This window comes from Malania oleifera, chromosome 2 (genome assembly GCF_029873635.1).
Source record: "Malania oleifera isolate guangnan ecotype guangnan chromosome 2, ASM2987363v1, whole genome shotgun sequence".
NCBI classification, from domain to species: Eukaryota; Viridiplantae; Streptophyta; class Magnoliopsida; order Santalales; family Ximeniaceae; genus Malania; species Malania oleifera.
This window is the reverse complement of record NC_080418.1, coordinates 138,604,144-138,631,344: the sequence shown is the minus strand read 5'-3', so window position 1 is coordinate 138,631,344 and position 27,201 is coordinate 138,604,144. Positions and strand designations below refer to the sequence as shown.

The following is a 27,201-nucleotide window of genomic DNA, read 5'->3' as shown; positions in this document are numbered from 1 at the left end:
GTTGGAGATGTGGCTCATATTGAGTGGAACACTCCTACTAGGAGAGCATGGCGAAGTAAAGAATAAGGTAGTTGAGCTGCAGGAAGAAACCGTCGACGGTTTCAATTCATACTGTCAACGGTTTGCTAAAACTATCGACGGTTTTGTTCAGCGCATATCACAAATTTTGAATTGGGAGATAAGTTGATTGGGAGATTTCAGAGGATTTTCTTTCGAGGATTTTCAAAGAATTCACATTTCCATGTTTGGTTATTAAGAAAACTAAGAAAGAAAATGAAAAATACATCAAATTCATGAACAAAATTTTGATTTTACAAATCATTAATATTTGAAGTTTCCTAATCTTTAATAATATTAAAACAAACTTTTATTTTCAATTGTATTTCGTATTGAAGAAAAATATATGGAAAATGAATTTTCTCCTTATTTTTCTTTCCTTTTCTTAAATAAAATCCCCGATCGAAACGAACCCTCGGTCTCTATTGGAATTCGAAAAATCTTAAGAAAAAGAAAATATGGAGGAATCCACTTTTTTATGTTGCTTATCAAGGAAAGTAAGAAAAAATAAAAAATATATCAACCAATGAATAAAAATATGATTTTACACACGATGTATATTAATTTTTTAATATTTAACCATATTAAAATAAATTTTTTTTCATAACATTTGATATAGAGAAAAAATATATATAATAAAAAATGAGTTTCTTTCTTATTTTTTTTCTCCTTTTTCATCTAAAATTCTTAATTCAAACTCGCCTCATAGTCTTGGGAAATGTAAAGTGAGAGTTACAAAGGAAGAGCAGATGAGAGCATCAGAGAAATACAAGCTCATTCAAACATTGTTTTCAAACTCGTTATGCTTTGGGTTAATTCTGCTGCTCCAACTATCTCCTCCTCCTCCATTTCCCCTGTCTCATGCGATTAAAAATGACTGCAGAAAAGGCCAAAGCTCAATTTCAGAGTGGCCCTAAGCCACAGGAGGGAGATAGAAAAAACAAATTTAGGCATAGAAACTAAATAAAAGGAATCAGAAGTGCCGTGTGTGGCCTTGCCTCCCACACCACACCTGTGGTTCACACTGCATTATCTCGTTATCCTTCTCCTCTTTTTCTCAACCTCATATTTTAATTTATTTATATGTGACAAATCACACGGACTTCTTCTTAAATACAATGGAAAGAAGCCAAAGTAAATTTGATTTTTGAGATATTTAACTAGATTTATGCATGAAAACTAGCTCTTGATTTATCATGAGAGAGTTGTGGAACCTACGACGTCCTTGATTTGGTGCCACATCGATGGGATCCAAATGACTCGGCCAAGTTGAAGTTCTAGGTAATCCTCCGAAAAAGAAAAATAAAAAAAAGAAATTAAGGGTGAAAGACGTCAAGGAAAGGAAAAGAAAGGAAAGGAAAATATGGAGGAATCCGCTTTTTCATGCCTAGTTATCAAGGAAAGTAAGAAAGATGACAAAAAATATATACCAAATCAATGAATAAAATTTTAGTTTTAAGCATCATTAACATTTAATTTTTCTTAATTTTTAATTATATAAAATAAATTCTCAATTTAGAATTATTTGGTATAAAGAGAAAATATAGTAAAAAAAATAAATTTTCTTCTAATTTTCCTTTCCTTTCCTTTCCTTTCCTTCACCCATCAAAATTCTTGAACCAAACTTCATACATTTACAATTTCATGTGTGTTTTGTCAAAATTCAAGGGAGGCATTTATACAATAGTATGTTTTCTAACGTTTCAATTGCTGCCATCATATATATACATATAACTGGGACATGACTGAAGCAAATCACAAAACAGGTGGAGTATAATTGTGATTTACTTCAATCATATTCCTGTCACCGTGTCACAAGAAAACAACATTATTGTATGCTTTTTTTAAATTTAGATAATGAGCAATTTATGATAAATCTAATTATTCAAATCCTTAGTTATAGTTATAAAATGAGTTTAAGGTTATGATTGATTTGCGAAATATCTATTCTTAGTTACAATTAATTATACAAGAAATCCAAAATTTTATCTCTTTTTTATTGAATATTGAATGAAATAATTAGAAATAATAAGGAATAGGTATTCCTTTGAGTCCCAAATTTAAATTATATTCCATCTTATTCTAATGAGTAGCTATTTCGCCAAACCAAACAAGCCGTAAGTCTTGTACGAAATGCCTCTATACAGGAAAAACACTCCAATGAAAATCTTAATTTGTAAGGGATAACTTAACACTAAATCAAGTATTTTAGGGTTAGCGGCATAACACATTAAAGTTTTTAGACCTAAAAGCAGTTATATCGTTTCGTCGGATCGAGAGTGAAATAAAATAAAATGTAAGATTATAAAGAATAATTTTATTTCATTCATTTTTTTATTTACTAAATAAATCATGAAGACGAGCAATATAATTTATTAAAAAATAAAAAATAAAAACTTCATCTATGTCATTGCCAAATATAATATAGAATTTGTGTGTATTATCGCAAACCCAATGCATATAAATATAATTTAGTATTTACAGCTCATTCAGTCTTAGCCGCAGGATTACCATTAGGGCACTCTTATCTGCCACGTGGCATAAATATGCGGGCCCCATTGGGAACGCTGATTGGTCTCCCGCGCTCTTATAAAGCGAAACTCTGTTTGGCTGCTGATTCTCTAACGCTCATTTTCTTTCCCTTCTCCCCCAAGGCGAGGGACACTTTGGGCTAACTCTGAGGAGGCCGAGGCACTCGCAGCATCCTCTGATCACTCTGCGCTTCAGGTAAGCTGCTCTTCTGAATCTTATGAACTCTGTTTCTGATGGGTATGCTCTGTTTTCTTAAAGTATGGGCTTGCTTTGATTCTCTCCTTTTGTTTTTGTTTTCGTTTTTGTTTTTGGGAGTGTTTGAATGGGTTGCGGAAGAAGCAGGAATTGGTGTGATTTTAATTTTCATGATTATAGATGTACTTTTTTTGTGTAGCAAAATGTTTATGCGAATGAAATAAATAAAGGAACTGGGGTAGTAATTATAAGGAAGAAGTTGGGACTGATAATCTTCTTTGTTTCTTGGAATTTTTGGGGATTCTTGAAACCAATGTTAAGAATAAGAAAAGGAAAACAGCATCATATGTAGGCTGTAGCTGTATACTATTTTTGTTTTGGTTTAGCCAACTTCCTGCATTGTTTGCATTTGCTTCCACTAATTTATTGCCTATACCGCGTGATTATAACCTATGTGGAAATTAAAATCTATTTTGTGAAATTCATAGCATTATTAGAAATACTAATTGCTTCTTCTGTCGTTGAAAATTTATTTGTTTATTATTTTATTTTTTTTGTGTTGAAATTTAACAAGCGGCCTAACTTTATTAGAAATTTATGGAACTGTCTTCACCTATATATCTATCTGTCTATCTGCATATCTATCTATTTTTTCTTTTTTCAAATTTTTTGAGCAAGAATATATATACGCAATGATATAGTCAAGGTTTTAATGTTTGGTTTCAACTAAAACTCCAAAACTTAAAAAATGTGGAAATATCGGTGTCTATTATTACTTTTATATTATAAATTGATTGGAAATTAGTAGTGAAACAAAGGTTTTTTTAAAAAAAAAAAAAAAACATTTGAAGTTATTAATTGACATAGTAATGCAAGATTTAGTACTACTATATTGTGAATAAAATACGCCAATGACAAGTATGTGGTGTACAAGTTGCAATATCCATAAAGCAATAGGAATATTAAGGGCTTGTTTAGTTGTGAAAAACAGTTTTCATTTTTCATTATAGTTTTCAAAAAAAAAATATTAGTTAATTTTTCATTTTTACAACATTTGTATGCATAAATGAACAACAATAAACAATTTTGACACTATTTGTTTGTGAAAATAGTTTTATTTTTCATTTTTATTTTTCAAATAATTACAAAACTATCACCTTATATCTTAATATTCTAAATTTATATAGAAAAGTTGGAAAACATCTTTTTTCAGTATTTTCTAATTTTTTTTAATTCTTGCTTACATATCGGAGCATGAAACTTGGATCTTCAAATTTAATTCGTGTAGATTATGTATAGAATTTTTTCTAAAAAAACACAAATCCAAATTTAGGCTCCAAAATCCTTTATCCAAATATTACCTTATATAATTTTTGAAAAATTTAAAAACAACTTGTCTCTTATGTAATTATTTGAAATCTATAAATAAAATAATAAAAAAATATTTTGCACATTTAAACTCTTTATTTTCTACCCTTTAAATATGACTCTAGAAAAACTAAAAAATAAGCTAAAATTATCATAATTTTTTGGAAAAGTAAAAAATAGAAAATGAAAACGTTTCTACAACTAAACATGCCCAAGCATCTTCAATTAGTATAAAGAGACACGTGAATTAGTTAAATATTAGTTCTTATGCAAATACAACTAACTTGGGCATATTAGACTGAATAAAATATTTTAATAAATATTTGAATTCAATTTTGCATACAATTTCAAAAGTCTTAAAGCTATCAATTCTTCTTGTAAATCTCGAGTTTCAACAAAAGAAAAGAGATTTATTAGGAATTTAGGACAGAAACTTCAATTTGGAGAGTTTTGAATCTCAATTTTTTTACTACAATGACAAATTTTGTTAAATTTTTTAGATTTTAATAAATTTTGAATGATTATGAAAATTTCTGCAAAATTTTGTTAGACAGAAATTGATTTTTGTTTCAATTTTGAGTGCGATGGAAAGTGGATGCTGACAGAAATTTTGGCAATTTCACAGAATTTAACACAGTGAAATATTCTAATGTTTTATTGTTTGAGTCCAAAGTAATACTTATTGCAATTCTGTAAAATTTGATAAGGGTACACACATCTTGGCCATTGGAAATTAAACTATTTAAGGCAAGATACTTATTTTAACAATGAAGAAAGATAAGGAGGAAATTTGTTTGTCATTTTTTATAGGGACATATCATCATCAAGCAATAAAAAAAAATATTTCTAATTGTAGTTGTTAGTTGATAAAAAACAATGCAATCATCTTGTTGCTACTATAATTTTTTATTTTATTTAAAATTATTCTTTTCAAAAAGAGGACCGCCGTATATGGCTGTTATATAATTCCAAAGTTGGAAAGTTTATGCATGACCCAGTTTCCTGTAAATCCAACCTGAGAATATAAACTTTGTCCAAAGCTTATTGTGCTTAGCTAATGCAAAATTTGTTGGTCATTTCATTTAAAACAGGTTTAATGCATACTTTTAAATAAAAATCCCTTAAGTCAGTAAAAAAAATTTACTATTATTTTATTATAATGGCATTTCTTATTCTGGGTCATGACTCAGCTAACAGATGTGGGCATTGTATTCTTTAATCAAGCCCAAAATTGGCCAATTCTGAGTCCAGAAGCTGGCAAAGTGCCATGATTTTAGTAGTTGGTGTCCATGCTTACCTTAACTCAGAAAGATGAAAGATGAAAGATGAAAGCTGCAATTAGTACTGAAGGCCAAAAAAAAAACAAAATGATAAATATGATTTGATGATCTGAGAAATGTAGCCAAGCAAATGGCTTGCAGTCATTTGGTCGTCCAATTTTTTTTTATTTTTTTTTGTCAGATCATGCATATTTGATGACCGAACCAGAGACTGGTGCTCATGTTAAAAAAAATTATGCTCTCAAAGTATATGAGTGAAATATTAGAGGAAATTTAGCTAAAATTGAACTCAACCCCCTCCCCCCCCCCCCAAAAACATCCAACAGCATAGATAAATAAAGTACAGGACACATAACTTGATGATGCATAAATAATGGAAACATGGAATCCTAACTTAAAACAAAAAAATTCTTTGCATGAGCCCTCCTTAAATCTGTGCTCGTGGAATAGTATTAATGCCTAATGTGCTCTTCCATTGATTGCAAAGCCAGGTTTTCATAATTTTAATTGTGGCATTATTGTTAAAGCTGTTTTTACTGCTGTCATGGCTTCACAAGCCCCCATGCATATTTGTTCAGATTTTTGCTTGGCTTTGCCATGGAAACAACCAAATACACCTGGGAGTCATGTTGTTCATTGCATATTTAACTAAGACTTTCTATATTCCCCTTTTATGAGTTCTCCAATCTCTTAAATTTTGAAGTGTCCAAATTTAAAATTTTTAGACCTCAAATTGCTTGAGTGGAATAGTGGACCTAGCTATGAAGTCAACACAATGGCCATACATAAGTATCAAATGGACTGTGTGGAAAGTATTAATTTAAGGGAGCTCTGTGTTTTCAAAAGAAAAATAGGGGGCGGGGGGGAGAGGGAAAGACTAGCAATCATTATGAGCATGATGGCCTTAATTCTTTCACTTGATTTCATCTAATACCAGTGTGGCAGTGTGGCCTAATTACTGATCTTTTGTTACCCAGAAACATTTGCCTTCATGGATCTGGTGTCCGTCATTCTGTGTTGCATCCCTGTGCAAAACCTTTCAATCAAAAATATTTCTCAAACCTTTTTTTGTAATTATGAAGGTTGTTTCTTAATTACTTCTAATCCATTTGATTATTTCCCATTATGTTGTAACACAATGATTTCAGCAGTTATATTATGTAATTGTGATCTTACTGAATGGTAATCATTCTATGGATGTCATTTAGAGTGAGTATTCTTCGGTGCATGTAGTGATGGTACTGGGTGTTTTCTACAATTTACATTCTGGAAAAAAAAACTGATTAAATTTAAATGAATGAAAGGATATTCAATGAGATGAAGATATTTACACTGACATGTTTTTTGCTGCTTGAAGCCACTAAGAATTTGTTCGACTTCAAGTTTCAATGCATGAATTGTGCAAATTTTCAACAGAAATGGAGCTTTACATTATCCAACTTTAACTCTTAGAGAATCAATGACATTTGAAGGATGATAATATAATTAATTTTCTTTAATGATTTTTTGTAGCTGAAGTGTTCTGACACCGTTAAGTGTCAAGAGTTGATCAAACTTCAGTTTATTTTTGATATTTTGAGGAGGGAAAGATGGATTATGTCAATGGACCTGGAAGGAACCATCTCTTTGTTCCGGGACCAGTCAATATCCCAGATCAGGTCATTCGGGCAATGAACAGAAACAATGAGGATTACCGTTCTCCTGCTATTCCAGCAATGACAAAAACCCTTCTTGAGGATGTTAAGAAGATTTTCAAGACAACTTCTGGAATCCCTTTTCTGATCCCCACTACAGGTATTATTTTCAATAATGAAGTGATAGCATCTACCATTGAACATTTGACAAATGATTTGAGTTTTATATTGCAAAGATTGTTTTGAGTTTTCATGATGAGAATATGTTCATTAATGTTTTCCATCAAATAAACACATGTTTTTGTGGCATTTGAAATTCAGTTTATTTGAATTAGTTGTGGAAGTGTATACGTGATTTTTTTTTATTAACTGAAGGAGGGCGTCTCCTCCAATTATTTATTGATATACCCTCACTTTTGGCGGAGGAATACTGTGGTTACAAGACAAGCAATGGGAGTTATAGATAAAATAGACATTAAAGGCCTCCCAAAAACAACACCAACAACCAACCAAAAACGGGACTACAAATCCAAACAAAGCTAAATAAGAAACAAATCTAAACAAGCCTAGCAAAAAACATACATAATAAAATAAACTAAAATCAAAAAATCTAAACCAACCAAACAAAAATCGAGAGGATGAACTCAACTGCAATTGAGAGCAAAGTTGAATGATCTCGTTGCTCTAAAACATTCTGTCATTTAGTAACTAAAACATTATGAAGTTCATAATTGTTAGAATCTTATGAGTCACAATTCAATTCACATGATTCGTATTAATCCCAAACCAAATCAATTCAAATCTTACTAGCAAATCTAAAAACAACTGAATGATTGCCAAATCTATCCATTCACTTTGCGGATCTAACAAATCAATCTGAATCTATCAATTAACAAGATTCTAGACCTATTGTATCCTGATAGACCCGACTGGTTTAAAACTCCATCTCTTCTTTATTTTTGTGCTTTGATTTTTACATGATTACCTTCCATTCCTTTTCAATGCCAGTTTTGTGCTAAAAAGGAGGGAGAAAGTAGAAATTAAGGTCTTATGTTGTCGTTAGAAAACTATTCTTCACTCTTGGAGGAGTAAAGTATTCTGCCATCAAGAAGGATACTCATCAGCTAAGGTGGTACATTTGTTGCGTTGTTAAGATTCAGAAATTAGTTTTTTTCCTTTGAAAAAAAAAGGAAAAATAGTTTGTTCAATTATGATAATTTTTTGAAGTTAATTATTTTTTTCTTTTAATTCAAGAAAAAGTATGCACGAGATATTTTTTTTTTCAAATTTTTTTAAACACCAAAATTTTAGGGCCCATTTAGTGTGGAAAACATTTTCTATTTTCCAATTTTTAGTTTTCCAAAGAATTATAAAAAAAATTAGATTATTTTAAATTTTTCAAGATTTGTATTGAAAAGATAGAAAATAAAGAGTTTGTTTACGTGTGCAAAATAGTTTTTTATTTTTTATTTTTGGATTTCAAAATAATCACAAAAAAGACAACTTGTTTTTCAATTTTCCAAATTTATATAAGGTAATACTTAGAAAATGTAAAATGTATAAAAAGCGAGGATGATATTGTCTTGGTTAACGACGAAGATATTAAAGAAAGATGACGAAGTTACTTTAGTAAGTTGTTTAACGAAAACCAAATAGAAGGCTTAAACTTAGAATTGTCAAATGAGGAAAAGACTAAAAATATAAGGCAAAATTAGAGTTAACGAAGTTAAGCTTGCACTAAAAAAATGAGAAATGGAAAAGTTATAGGACTAGATAACATCCCAATTGAAGTTTGGAAATGCTTGGGTGATAACGGAATTATATGGTTAACTAATTTATTTAATACAATTGTAAAAACTAAGAAAATGCCAGATGAATGGAGGAAAAACACTTTAATACCTATATACAAAAATAAAAGAGATATTCAAAATTGTAATAACTATCGTGGAATTAAACTTATAAGTCATACGATGAAATTATGGGAAATGGTAGTTGAACAAAAATTAAGGTTAAAAACGAAGATCTCAGAAAATCAATTTGGTTTTATGCCTAGGAGATCTACCATAGAAGCTATTTATCTTTTAAGAAGATTAATGGAAAAGTTTAGGGAAAAGAAGAGGGACTTGCATATGATATTTATTGACCTTAAGAAAGCATATGATAGGATACCTAGGGAAGTTCTATGGTGGGTTTTAGAAAAAAAAAAGGGTGTATGTTGTAGGTATACCAATGTCATTAAGGATATGTACGATGGAGTAATGACTAGTGTAAGGACTATAGATGGAGAAACTAGAGAATTTTCAATTACCATAGGTGAACATGAATGATCTACTTTGAGTCCTTATCTTTTTCCTTTAGTGATGAACCATTTGACTAAGAGTATTCAAAAGGAGGTTCCATGGTAAATGTTGTTTGCAGATGATATTGTATTAATTGACGAAATTAGGGACGAAGTAGAGGCTGAGTTAGAATTATGGAGAGAAACTTTGAAATCTAGAGGTTTTAGGATAAGTAGAAATAAAACAGAATATATGAAATTTAATTTTAGTAATGATAGGAGGAATATTGGAGACAAAGTTAAACTTGATGATGAAGAAATAAATAACACTTGTAAATTTCAATACCTTGGATCTAGTATGCAAGCTGAAGGAGAAATTGAAGATGATGTAATGCATAGAGTTAAAACAGGTTGGGTAAAATGGAGAATTGCTTCAAGTGTGCTATGTGATCGTAGAATACCCTTAAAATTGAAAGGAAAGCTATAAAACCAGCTATGCTATATGGATTGGAATGTTGGGCGACGAAGAAACATAATATCCAAAAAGTAAAAGTTGCCGAGATGAGAATGCTTAGATGGATGAGTGTTATAACATTGAAAGATAAATTAAGGAATTAACATATTCGTGGTAAGTTAGGTGTAGCTCCTATAGAAGATAAGATAAGGGAGGGACGACTCAGATGGTATGGACACTTGCAATGTAGGCCTTATAGTGCACCTATGAGGAAGAGTGACTTAGTTACTGTGGGGGGCAGTAGAAGGCGTAGGGATAGACCTAAAATAACTTGGGAGGAGATAGTAAGTAAGGATTTAATATCCTTGAATCTATCAAAAGAAATGATCCATGATCACATAAATTAGCGAAAAAGGATTCATATAGCCGACCCCACTTAGTGGGACTAAGGCTTGGTTTTGTTGTTATTGTTTTGTTGGTGTAATACTCGGAATTATGGATTTTGGGGCTTGAATTTGGATTTGTGTGGATTTAAAAAAATTCTATTGACAGTCCACAAAAGCTAAAGTCCAAGATCTAAATTTCATGCTCTCATAAGGAGATGTAAGAGTTAGAAATCTAGAAAAAATAATGAAAAGATGTTTTCCAACTTTAGAAATCTAGAAAAAATAATGAAAAGATGTTTTCCAACTTTTCTATATAATTTGGAGAATTGGAAAACAAGGTGGCATTTTTGTAATTATTTGAAATTAAAAATGAAAAATAAAACTATTTTCACGAGTAAATAGTGCCAAAATGGTTTATTTTTGCTCATTTATTTCATGCAAATATTGTAAAAATGAAAAATTAGCTATCTTTTTTATAATTTTTTGGAAAACTAAAATGGAAAATGAAAACTGTCTTCCAAAAGTAACATGCCCTTAGTTTTTTATAATTATTTCTTGATTCCTTTCCCTTAATTAGCATAAAGTTTATTTTTTTATCAATATTTCTTGACTCATTCCCTTACTTTTCATTTGTTTAGGAAAAGCATACACATAAATTATGATTTTTTATTGGTAAATTTTAAATGCACTGTACTATTTTACTTGTCATTCATGGATTAATATATGCAGGTCATTTAGAATTGATTTTGAAAATTCATAATGAATCTTACGATTCAATTCTCGATTTTCATGATTTGAACCTCGATTTGACAACTATGGTGGGGTTTACTTTAGGTTCCATCCAAGATTCTATTGACCTAAGATGTTCTAGTTTGTGTGCAATTCCATGAATTGACCTCCTTCTGGTTTGTGCTTCCATTAGAGCACCTCTTACTCTTGTTTATTTGGATTAATATGTGTCGGCGTTTCAATGCAGGTACTGGTGCATGGGAAAGTGCACTTACAAATACGTTATCCCCCGGTGATCGAATTGTATCCTTCCTGATTGGCCAATTCAGTTTACTCTGGATTGATCAGCAGCAACGCCTCAAATTCAACGTTGATGTTGTAGAAAGCGACTGGGGCCAAGGAGCTAATCTTGATATCCTGGCTTCAAAACTTGCAGCTGACACTGCACATACCATCAAGGCCATTTGCATTGTTCACAATGAGACAGCGACTGGAGTTACTAACAATTTAGCTACTGTAAGGAAGATACTTGGTAAGTAATTGCTTTTCTAAGTCATGCTTATGCAAGAAAAAGCTCATCCCATAGTATCTCACCTCATGGTATTCAGGGTAAAGTTGGGCCTTGACGATATAATGCCTTCTCATTTGAAAATTTGTGCTCTTTTAACTGGTTAAAGCATGGAACATGCAGAGCATTTGCTTACAACATTCACAGGGGAGTCTAAATATGGATTGAAATGCTAATAACCCAAAATGAAAAAAGAAAGAGCTTAGATAACATCTGAAATTTATAAAATCCAAAATATGTGTTAGGAGGATCCAATTCAACTTTTTCCAAGACTGACGGCTGGGATAATTATTTTCTTCCCCTCAAGAAAGACAAATGTTTTAATGGATATTTGCAAGTGCAAAATTTACTAAATTTGGTTTGGAAAGAAAAAATTTTACCTGCAATTATCATCAGTAAGATATTAGAAAAAAATCTTAAGAAGATGTAAATTATTACAGATTAAGATACTTGGAGGAAAAAGAAGGTGTTATACATGAGAGTCCTCCATTGTACTCCAGTCAGCAGATATGTGCATGTTTATCTATGGCATATGACATTTATTGAATATTTGTCAGATTTTCGCCATCATGCACGTAATTACCATCTAGTAAAGGAAACAGTGGAGGTGAGATACTGAAACCACATTTTGTGTAGGTCACAGGTTTGGGCATGGATTAGCATCATGATTTATTAGTTGATAAAAAATAAAGCACCAAATTAGGTGGATAGTGGACCCTGAGACACCACCTCTCTTTATGAACCTTCAGGCATGCTGTATAATTGTAGAAGGAATAGTGGGTTGAAAGGAACAAAAGTCAATTCAAAATATTATAATTATGCATGGCAAACACTCCCTAACGAATGGTCAGTTAATCATTAGCCAAAATCAACCATAAGGTCAGTTGCCATTTTGATGCCCTGATAATCTATCCTCTATGTTCAAACTTTGCAGTTTTGATCTTTCTATGATTTTCTCTTTGTATGTTTTTTTTTTTTTTAATGTATATGTTATGAAAAATAGTACACCATATATTGAGCACCTGTTACAAAGTAGATTATTCTAATGTCCTTTTTTGTGGTTATTGTTATGGATGCCATTCTTTGTATCATCTTCTTTATGTATTCTTTGCAGACAGTCTGGAATTGAAGATGATTATGCTTTCCATGAGATTGAAAATATTGCAGTCATAGTTCAATAATATTTTGATCTTATGATCCAAATTAAAGCAATCGCTATGCCATGATGGATTTACAGGTCTGAGAACATGTTTTCAGAGATGCATGTATCAAGCAAACTTCATAGAGAAGATAATTTGGTGTTGTTTTTGGGTGGTTCTTATTATGGATATTATCTTTGTACATCATCTTTCAGGATGGCACTTACAGGATATTATCTTTGTACATCTTTGCAAAATATTTCAGTACTAATTCAAAATTCTATTGATCTTCTAAGCCAAATTATGCTATGCATTTTGAATGGTGGATTGATGAGTTTGAGGAAATATTTTTAAGCATCATTTTCATTGAATTCTAATCATTTTACTCCTCCCATGAGGTTTAGAGATTTGGCATGCTTCTCAATCGTTTCTCTGCTATGTACTGGATCTTTTGAAATTGCTTATATTTGGACCCATAGGTGTGATATGTGCTTCCACCCATAGTCAAATCATTTTATCAGCATTCTTAAAAGGCATTGAGCATACATCCAACTAATAAATTGATTTAAGGGCTCTGCATTGACTAGATTTTTTTTATTTTGGTGGAGAAAGAGATTTTCAGAACATGGTAAAATCTTGATTTACAATTTTGATAACTGATGTTGCCAGCTCAAATATTAAACTTTGTTTTTTGAGCACATCTCACAAGTATCATTGTTGGACTTGTTCACAAATGTAATATCATTGGCATAAAATCATTATTCTGAGTTTCTGATTTGGTCCATGACTCTGTTACTGCCCTATTTCCTTACTTTGCTTAATCTAGTTCTCAGGTTTATTAGATGATTCTCACATTTCATATTTGATTCTCAGATACCTACCAGCACCCAGCACTCTTTCTTGTTGATGGAGTGTCATCTATCTGTGCTCTTGACTTCCGGATGGATGAATGGGGTATAGATGTAGCTTTAACTGGTTCTCAGAAAGCTCTCTCTCTTCCCACTGGAATGGGTATTGTATGTGCTAGTCCCAAAGCTCTAGATGCAACCAAAACTGCAAAATCAGTTCGAGTTTTCTTTGACTGGAATGACTACTTGAAGTTCTACAAGTTTGGAACATTTTGGCCATACACCCCTTCCATCCACCTGTTGTATGGGCTGAGAGCAGCTTTAGATCTCATTTTTGAGGAAGGACTTGACAATGTGCTTGCAAGGCACAGCCGGTTGGGCAAAGCAACAAGGCAAACCTTTTTTTCCCTTTTTCTTATAATCATTGGGATAAGTCGCAATAATTTTGGAGAAGGCTAGAATGCTCAACATTGTTTAAGCATAATAATTGAATTTATCATGCAAACTTGAATAATATGCAAATTATTTATGAAATGAAAACTGTTCTCCACAACTAAATAAGCCCTTAAGCATGTTTCCTGTCTATTTCCATTGTCAAATTCTTTTGCCCGAGTTTATAATGTTTTCCCTAGTTAGTACCAAGATCTGATAACTTCCAGCAGTCAATAGTTGTGAATCTTGAGGTTTAATTGCATGCCTGTGATCTCTTTGTGAATTATATTCCATCATATTTGTTGCCGTTTGTGTTGGTCTCTGAAGTTTTGACCTGCAGGCTGGCTGTGGAAGCATGGGGCTTGAAGAACTGCACACAGAAGGAGGAATGGTTCAGTGACACAGTCACTGCTGTGGTGGTTCCTCCATATATTGATAGTGCAGAAATTGTTAAAAGGGCATGGAAGAGATACAATTTAAGCTTGGGTCTGGGCCTGAACAAAGTAGCAGGAAAGGTTTTCAGAATAGGTCATCTCGGCAGTCTAAATGAGGTGTGTTTCATATTCTATTTCCTGTGAAGCTGGTATTTTTTCAAAGCATAAACAAATCAGGAGGGAAATGAGATTAGAACAGTTCATTTTCCATAAAGTCAAGCCTGATTCACAGCCAACAAGAAATGCACGCCATATTTTTCATGATTTCAACCAATCATAAAAGTTTAAACATATTTCAAAATAGGAGATTAAGGAAAGAAAAAATATTTCAAAATGGAAGACTAAACTGAAACATGTTTCCTCATGTTTTTTACGTCTGCTGCTGTTGATTGAAAATGTGCTTTATTAATCTGTTGTTTGAAGTGCTCTTAAAAAGTATAAAAATATTGTTTTTTAACAAATTTATTGTTTTTTAAATAAAATTCATTATTTCATTACAGATAAAATAATACCACAATTGATAAGAGTTTATTTTTATTTATTAAAAAAATAGACATAAATTATGGAAGTAGTACAACAACAATAATTACTCTAAGCGTTAAATCCCACTAGGCAGTGTCGGCTATATGAATCCTTTTCCACCAATTCACCCAATCAAGAGCGCTTTCCTCTATTAGATTAAGGGCTATTAAATCTTTCCTCACTACCTGATTCCAAGTTATTTTAGGCCTACCCTCACTCTTGTTCATGCTAGACACAATAACTAACTCACTTCTCCTTATAGGTGCTTTACTAGGTCCATGTTTCAAATGCCCAACCCAGCTAAGTCACCCCTCTCTTATCTTGTTTTCAACCAGTGCTATGCGTAAGTTATTATGTATATGTTCATTTATTACTTTATCTTGTAATGTTAAACCACTCATCCACCTTAACATTTGCATCTTAGCAACTTTTATTTTTTGTTCATGCCATTTCTTAGTTGTCCAACATTTTCAACCATAAAGAATATTTGGTCTTATAGTCATCTTATAAAACTTTACTTTTAATTTTAAGGGTATTCTATGATCACACAACACACCTAATACACTCCTCCATTTTACCCAGTCTGTTTTAATTCTATAACTACATCTTCTTCAATTTCCCCTTCACCTTGCATAATAAATCTAAGATATCTAAATCTATCAGTGCTATTAATCTCTTGATTTTCAAGTTTAATCTTCTCTCTATTGTTACTCCTTACATTACTGAAATTACATTTCATATATTCTATCTTATTCTTACTTATCCTGAACCCTTTAGACTCTAATGTGGCTTTTAAAAGTTCTAGCTTAAATTTCATTTCACTCTTACTATCGTCTATCAACACGATATCATCTGCAAACAACATACACCAAGAAATCTCATTTTGGATATTCTTAGTTAGTTCATCAATTATTAAAGTAAAAAGATAAAGACTCAAAGTAGAAACTTGATGTACACATATTGTGATTGGAAAATCTCTAGATTCACCTCCTATAGTCCTAACAATAGTCACTACTCTATCATACATATCCTTAAAGACCTCCATATATCTACTACAAACTCTCTTCTTTTGTAAGACCCACCAAAGAACTTCCCTAGGTTTTCTATCGTAAGCTTTCTCTATGTCAATAAAAATTATATGCAAGTCCCTTTTGTTAGCTAAACTCAATTCTATTCAACTCTGTGTAAATTAACATTATGTACATCCCAATCTTATAATACAATCACCTATTCTAATAAGAAAATAGTCCCCCTACAAAATAATATATAATCTCCTACATTTACCCACTTTCCTAATTTACCCATTATACACAAAGGTACTCAGGATTTTAACACTCCCCCTCAAGTTGGATCATAGATATTAATCATCTCCAACTTGCTAATGAGATCATCAAAGTTCTGTCGTGTCGACCCTTTTGTAAAGCAGTTTGTTCCTTGGTAGGTACATAGGTCATACAAATAGTTCCTTCTTCGACTTTCTCTTTGATAAAATGTCGGTCCACTTCTACATGTTTAGTCCTATCATGTTGAACTAGATTGAAAGAGATACCGATGGCTGCTTTGTTGTCACAATAGAGTTTGATAGGAAATTTCATCGGGACCTGTAGTTCATCCAAGAGTTTTCGTAACCATAGTCCTTCACATAATCCTTGAGCAACTGCTTTAAACTCAGCTTCGGCACTACTACGAGCCACTACATTCTGTTTTTTGCTTCTCCAAGTTACCAGATTTCCCCAGACAAATGTGCAATAACCGGTGGTGGACCTTCTATCTTTCACTGATCCTGCCCAATCTGCATTTGTAAAGATCTCTACTTCCTTGCTTTCACATTTGTTGAAGAAGAATCCTTTGCCTGGGGAGCCCTTGAGATATCGAAGGATCTTGTATACAACATCTAAATGAGCTTCTTTTGGTGAATGCATGTGTTGACTTACCACACTAACTGCAAATGCAATATCTGGTCTAATATGTGATAAGTAGATTAGCTTACCAACCAATCTCTGATACTGCTTCGATCCTCTTTACTGCTTCAATCGGGGTTTCACTAGGTTTGCATCCTAGCATGCCAGTTTCAATTAGGAGATCAGTGATATACTTTCGCTGAGAGACACTAATACCCTTTTTCGTTCTAGCAACTTCCATGCCCAAGAAGTACCGCATTTGCCCCAAGTCCTTAACTTCAAATTCAGTAGCTAGAACTTTCTTCAATCTTTCCATCTCTACTGTATCATCCCCAGTTAAAATTATATCGTCAACATACACTATTAGAATTGTTCTCTTACCTCTTTCAGACTGTTGGAAGACCAGGGTGTGATCAGATTGCCCTTGTCGATATCCTTGGTTCTTTATTACTTTTGCAAATCTATCGAACCATGCCCTGGGAGATTGCTTGAGTCCATACAAGGACTTCTTGAGTTTACACACTTTGTTTTCTTCACCTTTCTTGCTAAAGCCTGGTGGTATTGTCATGTAGACTTCTTCTTCTAACTCACCATTTAGAAATGCATTCTTAATGTCAAGTTGTTGTAGTGGCCAAGAATTCGAAGACCCGTTCGTTTTCGAGTCGTTTTTTTGTATCGTGCGCTGTCGCCGGAGCATTCCCATTCTTCTTTGATGCTTAGGTCGAGCTCCTGCCAGAGATGAGTCATCTCCATGAAATACTCAGTAACGCCTCGCTCGCCTTGCCTCATCTGCCACAACCGGGTCTTGATCTCAAAAATCTGCGAGTAACTTTCGACGTCGGAATATGTCTCACGAACGGCGTCCCAGACGTCCTTCGCCGTTGGTAAGAACAAGTAGATTTTCCCGATTGAAGGTTGCATCGAGTTGACGAGCCAAGCGGTGACCATGGAGTTTTCAGACCTCCATTTTTGCAAGGCTACAACTTCGGTGGAGTCTGGTTTCCTCTGTTCGCCGGTAAGATAACCTAGCCTCCCTTTTCCTTCAATTACCAATTTTATGGATTGAGCCCAATCATAGAAATTTTTTTCTATTTAATTTTTTCACTGTAAGTGGAAAGGTTGTGTTGTCTAGCCCATTCGAACCCCCAACGGATGTGGTCTCTGAGTCGCCGTCGATATTTTTAGCAGGGGTTGACCCGCTGCTGTTGACGGTGCCGATGGTGGTGACACTGGCCATAGTTAGCTAAGGTTGAGAAACCCTAGCTCTGATACCATGTTAGCTGAATTCAATTCTATTCAACTCTGTGTAAATTAATATTATGTACATCCCAATCTTATAATACAATCACCTATTCTAATAAGGAAATAATCCCCCTACAAAATAATATATAATCTCCTACATTTACCTACTTTCCTAATTTACCCATTATACACAAAGGTACTCAGGATTTTTACACCTTTTCTTCTCCCTAGACTTTTCCATTAAACTTCTTAAAAGATAAATTGTTTCTATTGTTGATCTCCCAGGCATAAAACCACATTAATTTTCTACGATCTTTATTTCTAATCCTATTTTATGTTCAATTACCCTTTCCCATAATTTCATCATATGACTCATAATATTAATTCCACGATAGTAATTACAATTTTGAATATGGCATTTGTTTTTGCACAAAGGTACTAATGTACTTTTCGTCCATTCTTCTGGCATTTTCTTGGTTTTTATAATAATATTGAATAGATTAGTTAACCAATTAATTCCTTTATCCCATAAACATTTTCAAACTTTAATTGGTATCTTATCTAGTCCTACAGATTTCCCACTTTTCATCTTTTTTAATGCCATCTTAACTTCAACGATTCTAATTTTGCGAATAAATCTTCTATTTTTTGTCTTCTACTTTTTTGTCACTTCCAAGTTCAATCTTTCATTTTGGTTTTTATTAAACAACTAATCAAAGTATCTTTGTCGCCTCTCTTTTATGTCTTCTTCTCTAATTAAGACATTATCATTCTCGTCCTTTATACATTTTACATCACCAAAATCTTTGCATTTTCTTTCTCTAGTTCTTTAGCAAGTTTATAAATGTCTTTTTCTCCTTTTGTATCTAGTTTAGTATATAAAGCATCATAAGCTTTATGTTTAGCTTCACTAATAGTCTTTTTTGCATTTTCCCTTACGTCTTTATATTTTTTAAGATTTTCTATATTTCTACATTTTTTTTTCCATATTTTATACTAATTTATTTTTGTCTTAATGGTTTTTTGAACTTCTTGATCCTATCACCAACTTTCTTTACTACCTGAGTATCTTCCTTTGGACTCACCTAAAACCTCTTTTGCTTTCCTTACGATATAATTTGTCATTCTATTCCAAACATTATTTCCATCAACCTTATCCCCTACTGTCCAATCACACTCTTTGAACATTTTATCTTTAAATTTTACTATATTATCTCCCTTCAAGTTCCACCATCTAGTTCTCTTGCGTTGATTTATGCTACTCCTTCTCTTTCATTTTTTAATATGTATATCTAGTACTAGGATTCTATGTTGTGTAGCTAATCTTTTACCTGAAATAAATTTACAATCCTTACAAGATAGACAATCCGCATTCTTAGTTAAGAATAAATCTATTTGGCTTTTATTATACCCACTCTTGAAGGTTCTTAAGTGCTCTTTTTATAAAGCAAGTATTCAATATAACCAAATCGTAAGACATGGAAAAATATAAGATTGTATCACTGACCTATTTTTATCTCCATATCCATGGTATCCATGTATCCTCTCATATCCTATATTATCCTTTCCAATATGACCATTCAAATCAGCTCCTATGACATTGGTATCCCTTGTAAAATAATATTCATATCTTCCCAAAATTGTCTTTTTAGATTTTCTATTAATTCTATTTGGGTAGCATACTCACTAATGATCTATCTCCAAGCCTAAAGCTATCCTGATTTTAATGATCCTATCGGCTATTCTTTTAACATCTACTACATTAACTTTTAGGTCTTTGTCTATAATAATATCCACCCTGATTTTATGTTTCTCTTTACCAGTGTACGAAATTTTAAATCTTGATTTTTTCATTTCTCTAGCTTTCTCTCCCACCCATTTCGTCTCTTGAAGGCAAATTAAGTTAATTTTCCTCTTAAGCATTATTTCCACTATTTTCATACTTTTCTGGTAAGAGTCCCTATATTCCAAGTTGCTAATATAATTCTAGTTTCTTGTGCTAACCAAGGTCTTAAATTTCGATTTCGACTAAAATTTCAAAACTCCAAAAGTACGGAAATTTTGACGGAGATTTCAATTTCGATGTCAATTTCGATTTCAATTTGAAAAAATAACGGAAATCGGTAGTAAAGCATGTAATTCTTTGTGAAACTTTAGAAATGGTTAACAAGCATAATAATATAAGTTTTAGGACAAATGTATTACAAGTTAAACACATCTATGTTGTGTATGAGGTTGAAAAGTTGTAATATAGTATGTGTATCAAACATATTTGTAAGATAATGTATAGTAAACATATTTAGCGCATGCAAATGAAATTCATAAATCATTTAAATATTCTTTATTGTACAAATAATGATAATTTAGACATAAATGGTTAAATAAAATGCTGCTATAAGTTTATTTTTTCATATAATTTCAAAAGCATTTGTCATAATATTTTTTGTTTCGATAAAAATAAATAAAATAAATTAAGGGAGAAATTTCACTTCACTTCTAAATCTCTTATTTGAATTCCAAGGAAATTTCATTGTATAGTTAAAATTTCGATAAGTTTTGTTGAAATTTTGTTGAAATTTTGAGATTTCGATAAATTTTGGGATGATTCGTTGAGATTTCGATGGAAATTATGCAAGACGGAAATCAATTGCGATTTCGATTTCAAAGGTGATGGAAACCGGAAATTTCGACGGAAGTTTCGACAATTTCGTGGAAATTTAAGACCATGGTGCTAACTTATTTATCCTCGCTCTTTTATATTGACTTGGTCTATTCTCTTAACCTAGGTGAATTTGGTGAGAATTCATGATGATAAGATCTGACAAAGTTTTACGCTAGTTGTCGGCTACCTTACACAACCCTGCTCCTTTATTCAAGCTTGGGACCAACTGTGCGTACAAGGAATTTGTGTTACACAGGAGAAGTATAAATTTGCGTTTTTTTTTTTTTTTCATATAGACAAATTTCTAAATCACACCCTACAACTAGTAGAAATCACACACACCATTTTTAATACAAATGCATTGAAAAACAAATTTAAAACATACACATTTAAGTGTGAATCTAGCTAGACTACAATCAAAAGATCATACAATAGTACTTTTTGAAAAATTTTGCATATTCCAAAACTTGCAAATGGAAAACACAAAAATGCATATAGTAAGCCTACAAATCATGAACACAAAATATCCACTACTAACCAACTATTAGAAAATATTTTAATAATAGTAATAAGAGAAGAAATAACAAGAGTGGAGAAGATCTCAACAGTGATTGAAACTAAAAAGGAAATGATAACCGCTTGAAAAATACTATAGTATGTACCCTTTGAAATTTTGATGTTGCTATTGAAAATCAATCAAAGAATATTTAAGCAATGAGGGATTGCAAGAATTCTTCAATCTAAATTCAAGATTCAAAATCCAAGAATATTGAAGAAACAAGATTTCTTAACCCATAAAATCTTTATTGCTTCGTCATGATTTTAGGGTTGAAGAAACAAGAATCCTTGAATTTTTTTGGGTCTTTGGGAGAAAAGAAAGGAAAAGAAAGAAATAATGGAAAAGAAAGGAAGTTCAGAGAGGGGATCTATTTGGTTGGTGAGAAAACAAAACCAAAAAGGAAAGAACAGAATAAAGAAAATGAAAGAAAATAATGAGAAAAGAAAAGAAACCTTTGGAAGTAGAAGAAAAAAGAAAAGAAACCCTTAGAATTAGAAGTAAAAGAAAGAAAAAGAAGAGAAATATGAGTCGAAATAAATGAAAGAAGAAAGAGGAATATGATTAATTGTGGGTTTTTGAGAGAATTTGATAAAATATCTCAAAGGTTGCATCCAATATATCTCTCCACTGCTGCCAAAGAACTTCCAAGAATTTAATCCACGATTCAGCTTGTATTGGATCAAGAATGATCCTCTTAAAGTGCGCCATGAGAAACAGAAATTCTTTCCTTAACAAATCTGAAGACTTGAAGCTTGATGGATGGGACACTGGCAACAACGAGAGTAGATGTGGCGGTGAGAAACTTGATGCCATGTTGGAAGGCCAACAGTGACAGGAATCGCATATTTCCGTTGCTGAGGGTTGGTAGGTTTTTTGAGCAGGTTCTTTTTCTTTTTGGGTCAAGAGAGTAATTGATCCAATGCCAAATTGATGTAGGACAGGAATTACTATTCAGAATCAAAAAGAGAAATAGAGAGGAGGAAAGAAGGGAGAATAGAGGAGAGACAGCAAGACAGGGAGTCTGGAACTAAACAGAGAGAATGAGAGGACATAAATTGTGGAAGTAATAATAGCAACAAATTAAAAAGAAATTTCAAAATAACAATCATGTCAAATTACCTAGGAATAATGTGGGTGTAGTTTGATGGTAATCACATCATTAGAAATCCAACAATCCCACGGTTCACGAACGTTCCAAATTGTAACAGTGCTGAAAAATGTCTTTAGGGCTCAATCATGTCTTTGCTTCCACGTTTGAACATTTATCAAAAAACCAGTATAGGAAGGGATTCACTAAAGTGTTTTCTGAGTATCCAAATACCAAAATGAACACCTTTATACATCTTCCATAACCTTAAGGCCTGTGGTGTTTTTGTGTGTGTGTGTGTGTATATATATATATATATATAAAGGGCATCCGTGGGCCACAAGGCGCCTCTCTTTGCAAGGTTAGGGGGAGGGTCAACACAATGGATGCAACTTTACCCCTACTTTTATGCAGAGAAGTTGTTTCCTTGGATATATATAACAAAAAAGATTTAGCAAGGACATGTCAAAAATGAACATGCAGAAATAATTGTTGGATTCCATAGTCCTTCAGAAACAAATTGTAATAATTTCAATACATTGAACGCTTTAAGCACTGCTTGTTTGTGAATTTCAAATGGTCATTGCTTGATGTTCTAGAAGAAAATCTTGGAATATCTTAGGGCCTGTTTAGTTGTGCAAAACAGCAGTTGAAAATTCTTGGAAAATATATTTCTGGCTCCTCCTTTACATATGGAATCATGGAATTGGGATTTTGGGGACTTTGATTTATGTGGATTATGTACTGAATTTCTTTCAAATCCACATAAATCCAAATCCAAGCCTCAAAATCCATCATCCCAAATACTACCTTATATAATTTTAGGGAAACTACATAAACTTCCCTTGTAATTTAACCCAAAATCAATAAGCTACCCTATGGTTTTATTATTATCATAACCCACTCAGTGATTTTTAAAACAGTGAAAAGTTATAACACCATTAACTCATATTTACTCAAATATGTTAAAGTACTAAAGTGTCCCATGTAAGTAATCAATGTAAGGAGTTGATGAGAGTAGTAGGGATCTTCCAATCACGGGGCTAGGAGCAAATCCAAGGGCTAAGGGTGTCATTTGTCCCTGTAGCCTCTAACTTTTTTATTAATATTAATATATTTTAGTTAACTTTTATTAGTATTATATTATTATTCTCCTACTATTTGTAGGTCTAATAGATAGTTATTGAGATTAGACATTAAAATAAATATTTCAAATTCTTATTTTAATTTTATATCTAATGTATCCAGTGATTAATGTATGTAGTATTCTCATAGGCTTTGAGGAACATACCAAAGCTCTATTTAATAACAATGGGGACTATCGTAAATAATTTGATTGTTATTTGGAGGTTTAAAGAAAAAGAATATTATCATTTATGGGCATTTTTATCCTTTAAAATAGTATTTTCATCTAATATATTGATTTCCATCAAGAAAAATGACTGTTATAACTTTTCATAATCTTGAAACCACAAAGGGGTTTAGTGTTCACAATAAAACCACAAGATGCTCAGTTATTTTTGGTTAAACTACTAGAGGGATATAATTTTTCGTATAATTTTTAAAAATTGAAAACATGTTATCTTGCTTGTAATTATTTTAAAATCTATAAATAAAAAATGAAAAATTGTTTTGACCGTTTGAACAAGCTCTTTATCTTCGACCTTTTTTCATTCAAATTTTTGGAAACTAAAAAACAAGCTAAAATTTTTATAATTTTTTATAAAACTAAAAATCTAAAAAATGTAAAATGGAAAATATTTTCCACGACTAAACGGGCCCTAACCTCTATCACTCAATTGAGTTTTCAAGGTTTTAAATGATTGCTGACAGCCACAAGCCTTTAGCTTTGTCTAGCAACAGCGAAGTTATTTGATATTTTGATAATTTACAGCAATTGCATCATATTGATTCAAGATCTCTAAATGACATCTGGGCTCAGGAGATCACAATACACAGTCTTAGCTCCTCTATTGGAGATGCTGTATAGTGACTTAAATCAATGATCTATCAATTTTGGTTTAGCAACCTTACCATTGGGTCAAGGTTCATATCTTAAATATTTTTAAAAATCATGAATTACATCGATCTTTTTATTAGGCTTTAATAAAGCTTGAATTATATTGTATGTATATATATATATGTGTGTGTGTGTGTGTGTGTGTGTGTGTATTTGCTTTATTAGGCATTAGAAACATAATTTGTCTTGTATAACTCTACTTACGAATATCCTGTAAATTTGTCTGCACTGTTCTAAATAGCCATTATTTTGTCATCTTTGTCCATTGAATATCATTAATAACCAGTGAGATTTCTTATTTTTATTTTTTCTTGTGATTTCGAGCCAAATTGAGGAGCATACATAAATACATATATACATACATACATACATACACACATACATATATATATATATATATTGTAATTATGCAACTCTCTTGTTCTTCCTTGATGTTTCCTGTTGTAAAGTTGAAGCACCGCATTGCTGAAATGATTGAGTATAAATTTATTTATTTGTTCATTTTTAATTTTTCAGTTGCAACTGTTGGGTTGTCTTGCTGGAGTAGAGATGGTTCTTAAGGATGTGGGTTACCCAGTTAAGCTGGGAAGCGGAGTCGCAGCTGCCTGTGCATACCTGCAAAACAGCACTCCCCTGATTCCTTCCAGGATTTGATTCCCAATCCATGTAACTATTTATTTTATCATTACCTTTAGGTTACTCTGAAAAAAATGCATAATTTCCCTTCTATGGTTGCACTCTTTGAGGCACATGCGCAGCGACGCCAACATCTCATTAGTTCTTGTGCTATCCTGTATCTGAAGTTCATAATCAATCAGTTGGCAAATAGAACCTAGTGTTTCAAAGGTGCACAAAGAGCAATAAGCGAGGCCATTGTGCTTAGATGACCACTAGTTGTTTACTTGAACTCTCTTTGTTTTTTCCTTTGGTTTTTATTTTGTGCATTTCCTACAGATATAGGCAAGTTATGCTTTGAGCTAATGCCTGATTAATTTGAAGCGACTTGCTACAGTTATTTGACCATGAGATTCGAAATTGTCATTTTGTCATCTTGGGTTTATAACTTCCATGTTATTATAAAAATAAAGAGTAATGAGCTATACAAGAGGACTAGCCCTTTGCCCCTTCCCCACATTCATATGCAATCCAGTCCTTATGACGCCATTGTAGATGCTGAGCCTTCAGCACCAATCCTTGGAGACATCAATATTCAGAATTTAGGCATCCTTTCCCCCTCATTTTTAGTTATTTACAAGTTGTTCTTAACCACTTTTGCTTCCCATCTTCTGAAAGTAACATTTATCCTCCACGCAGGCTTCTTTTTTACAGACAGAGGTCCATGCCTTTTTTCTTCATCTCTTTTCCCTAGCCATGGAGCCATTCTCTTTCTTTTGGGATCAAATCTAGCAACTGAGGACCAGCCTTGTTCCTCTTATACCCCTCCATTTCTAATTTTCTGCCCGAGCAACTTATCCTTGACTTGCTTGTATTAGGAGGCTTTGATCTTTAATGCTTCATATATGCCATATGATAAGTTGGCTTTTATTTATAGTTTATAGTTGCTACATCATATTGATATGATGCACAATCCCTAAAACGCTACACTTAGTGCATGAGGCTGTCACACCATATCAAGGTCTGGGGATATACACAGCCTTAACCTACATTACATTGAGTGTTTTCATGACTGGAACTTCTGTAAGTTTTCGTGCAATGCCCTTACCATTGGGTCAATGCTTGCCAAAATTTTATATCAGATTATTTATAGGCATAAATATATCTTGAATTATACCTCTTGTTCTGTTTTATTAGGCATAAGTAATTTGTCAAATATAAATTTGCGTCTCATGAATATCCTGTAAATTTATTTGCGGTGTTCTGAATAGTCATTATTTTGTGCCATTGCCCCTTGTATATAAGTAGTAGCCAATGGGATATTTTTAAAAATATTCTTCTAGGGGGGATTTGGAGCCAATGAGGTTCTTCATATCATTTTTAGTAATCATGCAGCGCTCTTGTTCTTTTTTGCTGTGTTATGTGTCTGAAAAATAGAAGCACCCAAATGCTGGAATGCTTAGAATCTAATTTTATTAATTTTCTATTTTTCAGTTGCAGCTGTGTTGGGTTGTCTTGCTGGAGTGGAGATGGCTCTGAAGGAGATGGGCTACTCAGTTAAGATGGGAACTGGAATCGCACCTGCCCGTGCATACCTGCAAAATAGTGCCCCAATTATCTCTTCCAAGATTCGACGCTCAATCCGTGTAGCTACTTTTTTTTGCAATTTGCTTTGAGGTACTCTGTAAAAAAAAAAAAAAATTAATAATTTCCCTTCTCTGTTTGCACTCTTTGAGGCTTATAAAGTTGCATATACATTAGTTCTTGTACAATCGTGTATCTGAAATCTCTTCAACAATTTGATATGGCCTTGTCTAGCATATGTTGAACTTCAAATTTTTTGAGTCAGTTGGCAAACTGAACATTGTTTTTAAATGGTGCAGAAAGAATTTTTTTTAACAGAAATAAGCAAGTACATTGTGCTTGGGGTTATCACTAGTTTACTTGAACTATCATTGTTGTTTATGTATGCATTTCTTATAAATATATTGGTTAGGTCTGATTGGATTTAATGCCTTTTTTAACTTGAAATCACTCCAGGAAACTTGTTTGAACATGAAATAGTAAGTGTCACTGTGTCCATGGTCGGTTCCAACATAGGGAATTGTCCTGGGGAGGATGGGAAAATGTCTAGATTATATGTATCATATATGCATAAGTAATTGCACCCAGTACAACTGACTATGGGATCAAATTCTAATGTTCGAAGTTTTTCCAGAGTTAAAAGAAGTTTAACAGTTTGAATCAAACGACTTAAAT

General features: G+C 32.5%; 1 protein-coding gene across 4 annotated transcripts; it reads left to right on the top strand.

The window, feature by feature from the left end:
• Positions 1 to 2,548: 2,548 nt before the first annotated feature.
• On the top strand, positions 2,549 to 26,847 carry LOC131148959 (serine--glyoxylate aminotransferase). 4 transcript variants are annotated; one of them, XM_058098948.1, is made up of 6 exons: positions 2,549 to 2,784; positions 6,945 to 7,226; positions 11,161 to 11,445; positions 13,494 to 13,860; positions 14,241 to 14,451; positions 26,437 to 26,847. In XM_058098948.1, the coding sequence occupies exons 2-6, from the start codon at positions 7,022 to 7,024 to the stop codon at positions 26,479 to 26,481; spliced, it is 1,113 nt and encodes a 370-aa protein (XP_057954931.1). In that variant the 5' UTR covers positions 2,549 to 2,784; positions 6,945 to 7,021; the 3' UTR covers positions 26,482 to 26,847. The 4 variants fall into 4 exon arrangements, with proteins under 4 accessions (XP_057954931.1, XP_057954928.1, XP_057954930.1 ...); XM_058098945.1 differs by having other exon boundaries at positions 2,652 to 2,784; positions 24,844 to 26,778; XM_058098947.1 differs by having other exon boundaries at positions 2,686 to 2,784; positions 7,013 to 7,226.
• Positions 26,848 to 27,201: the final 354 nt, after the last annotated feature.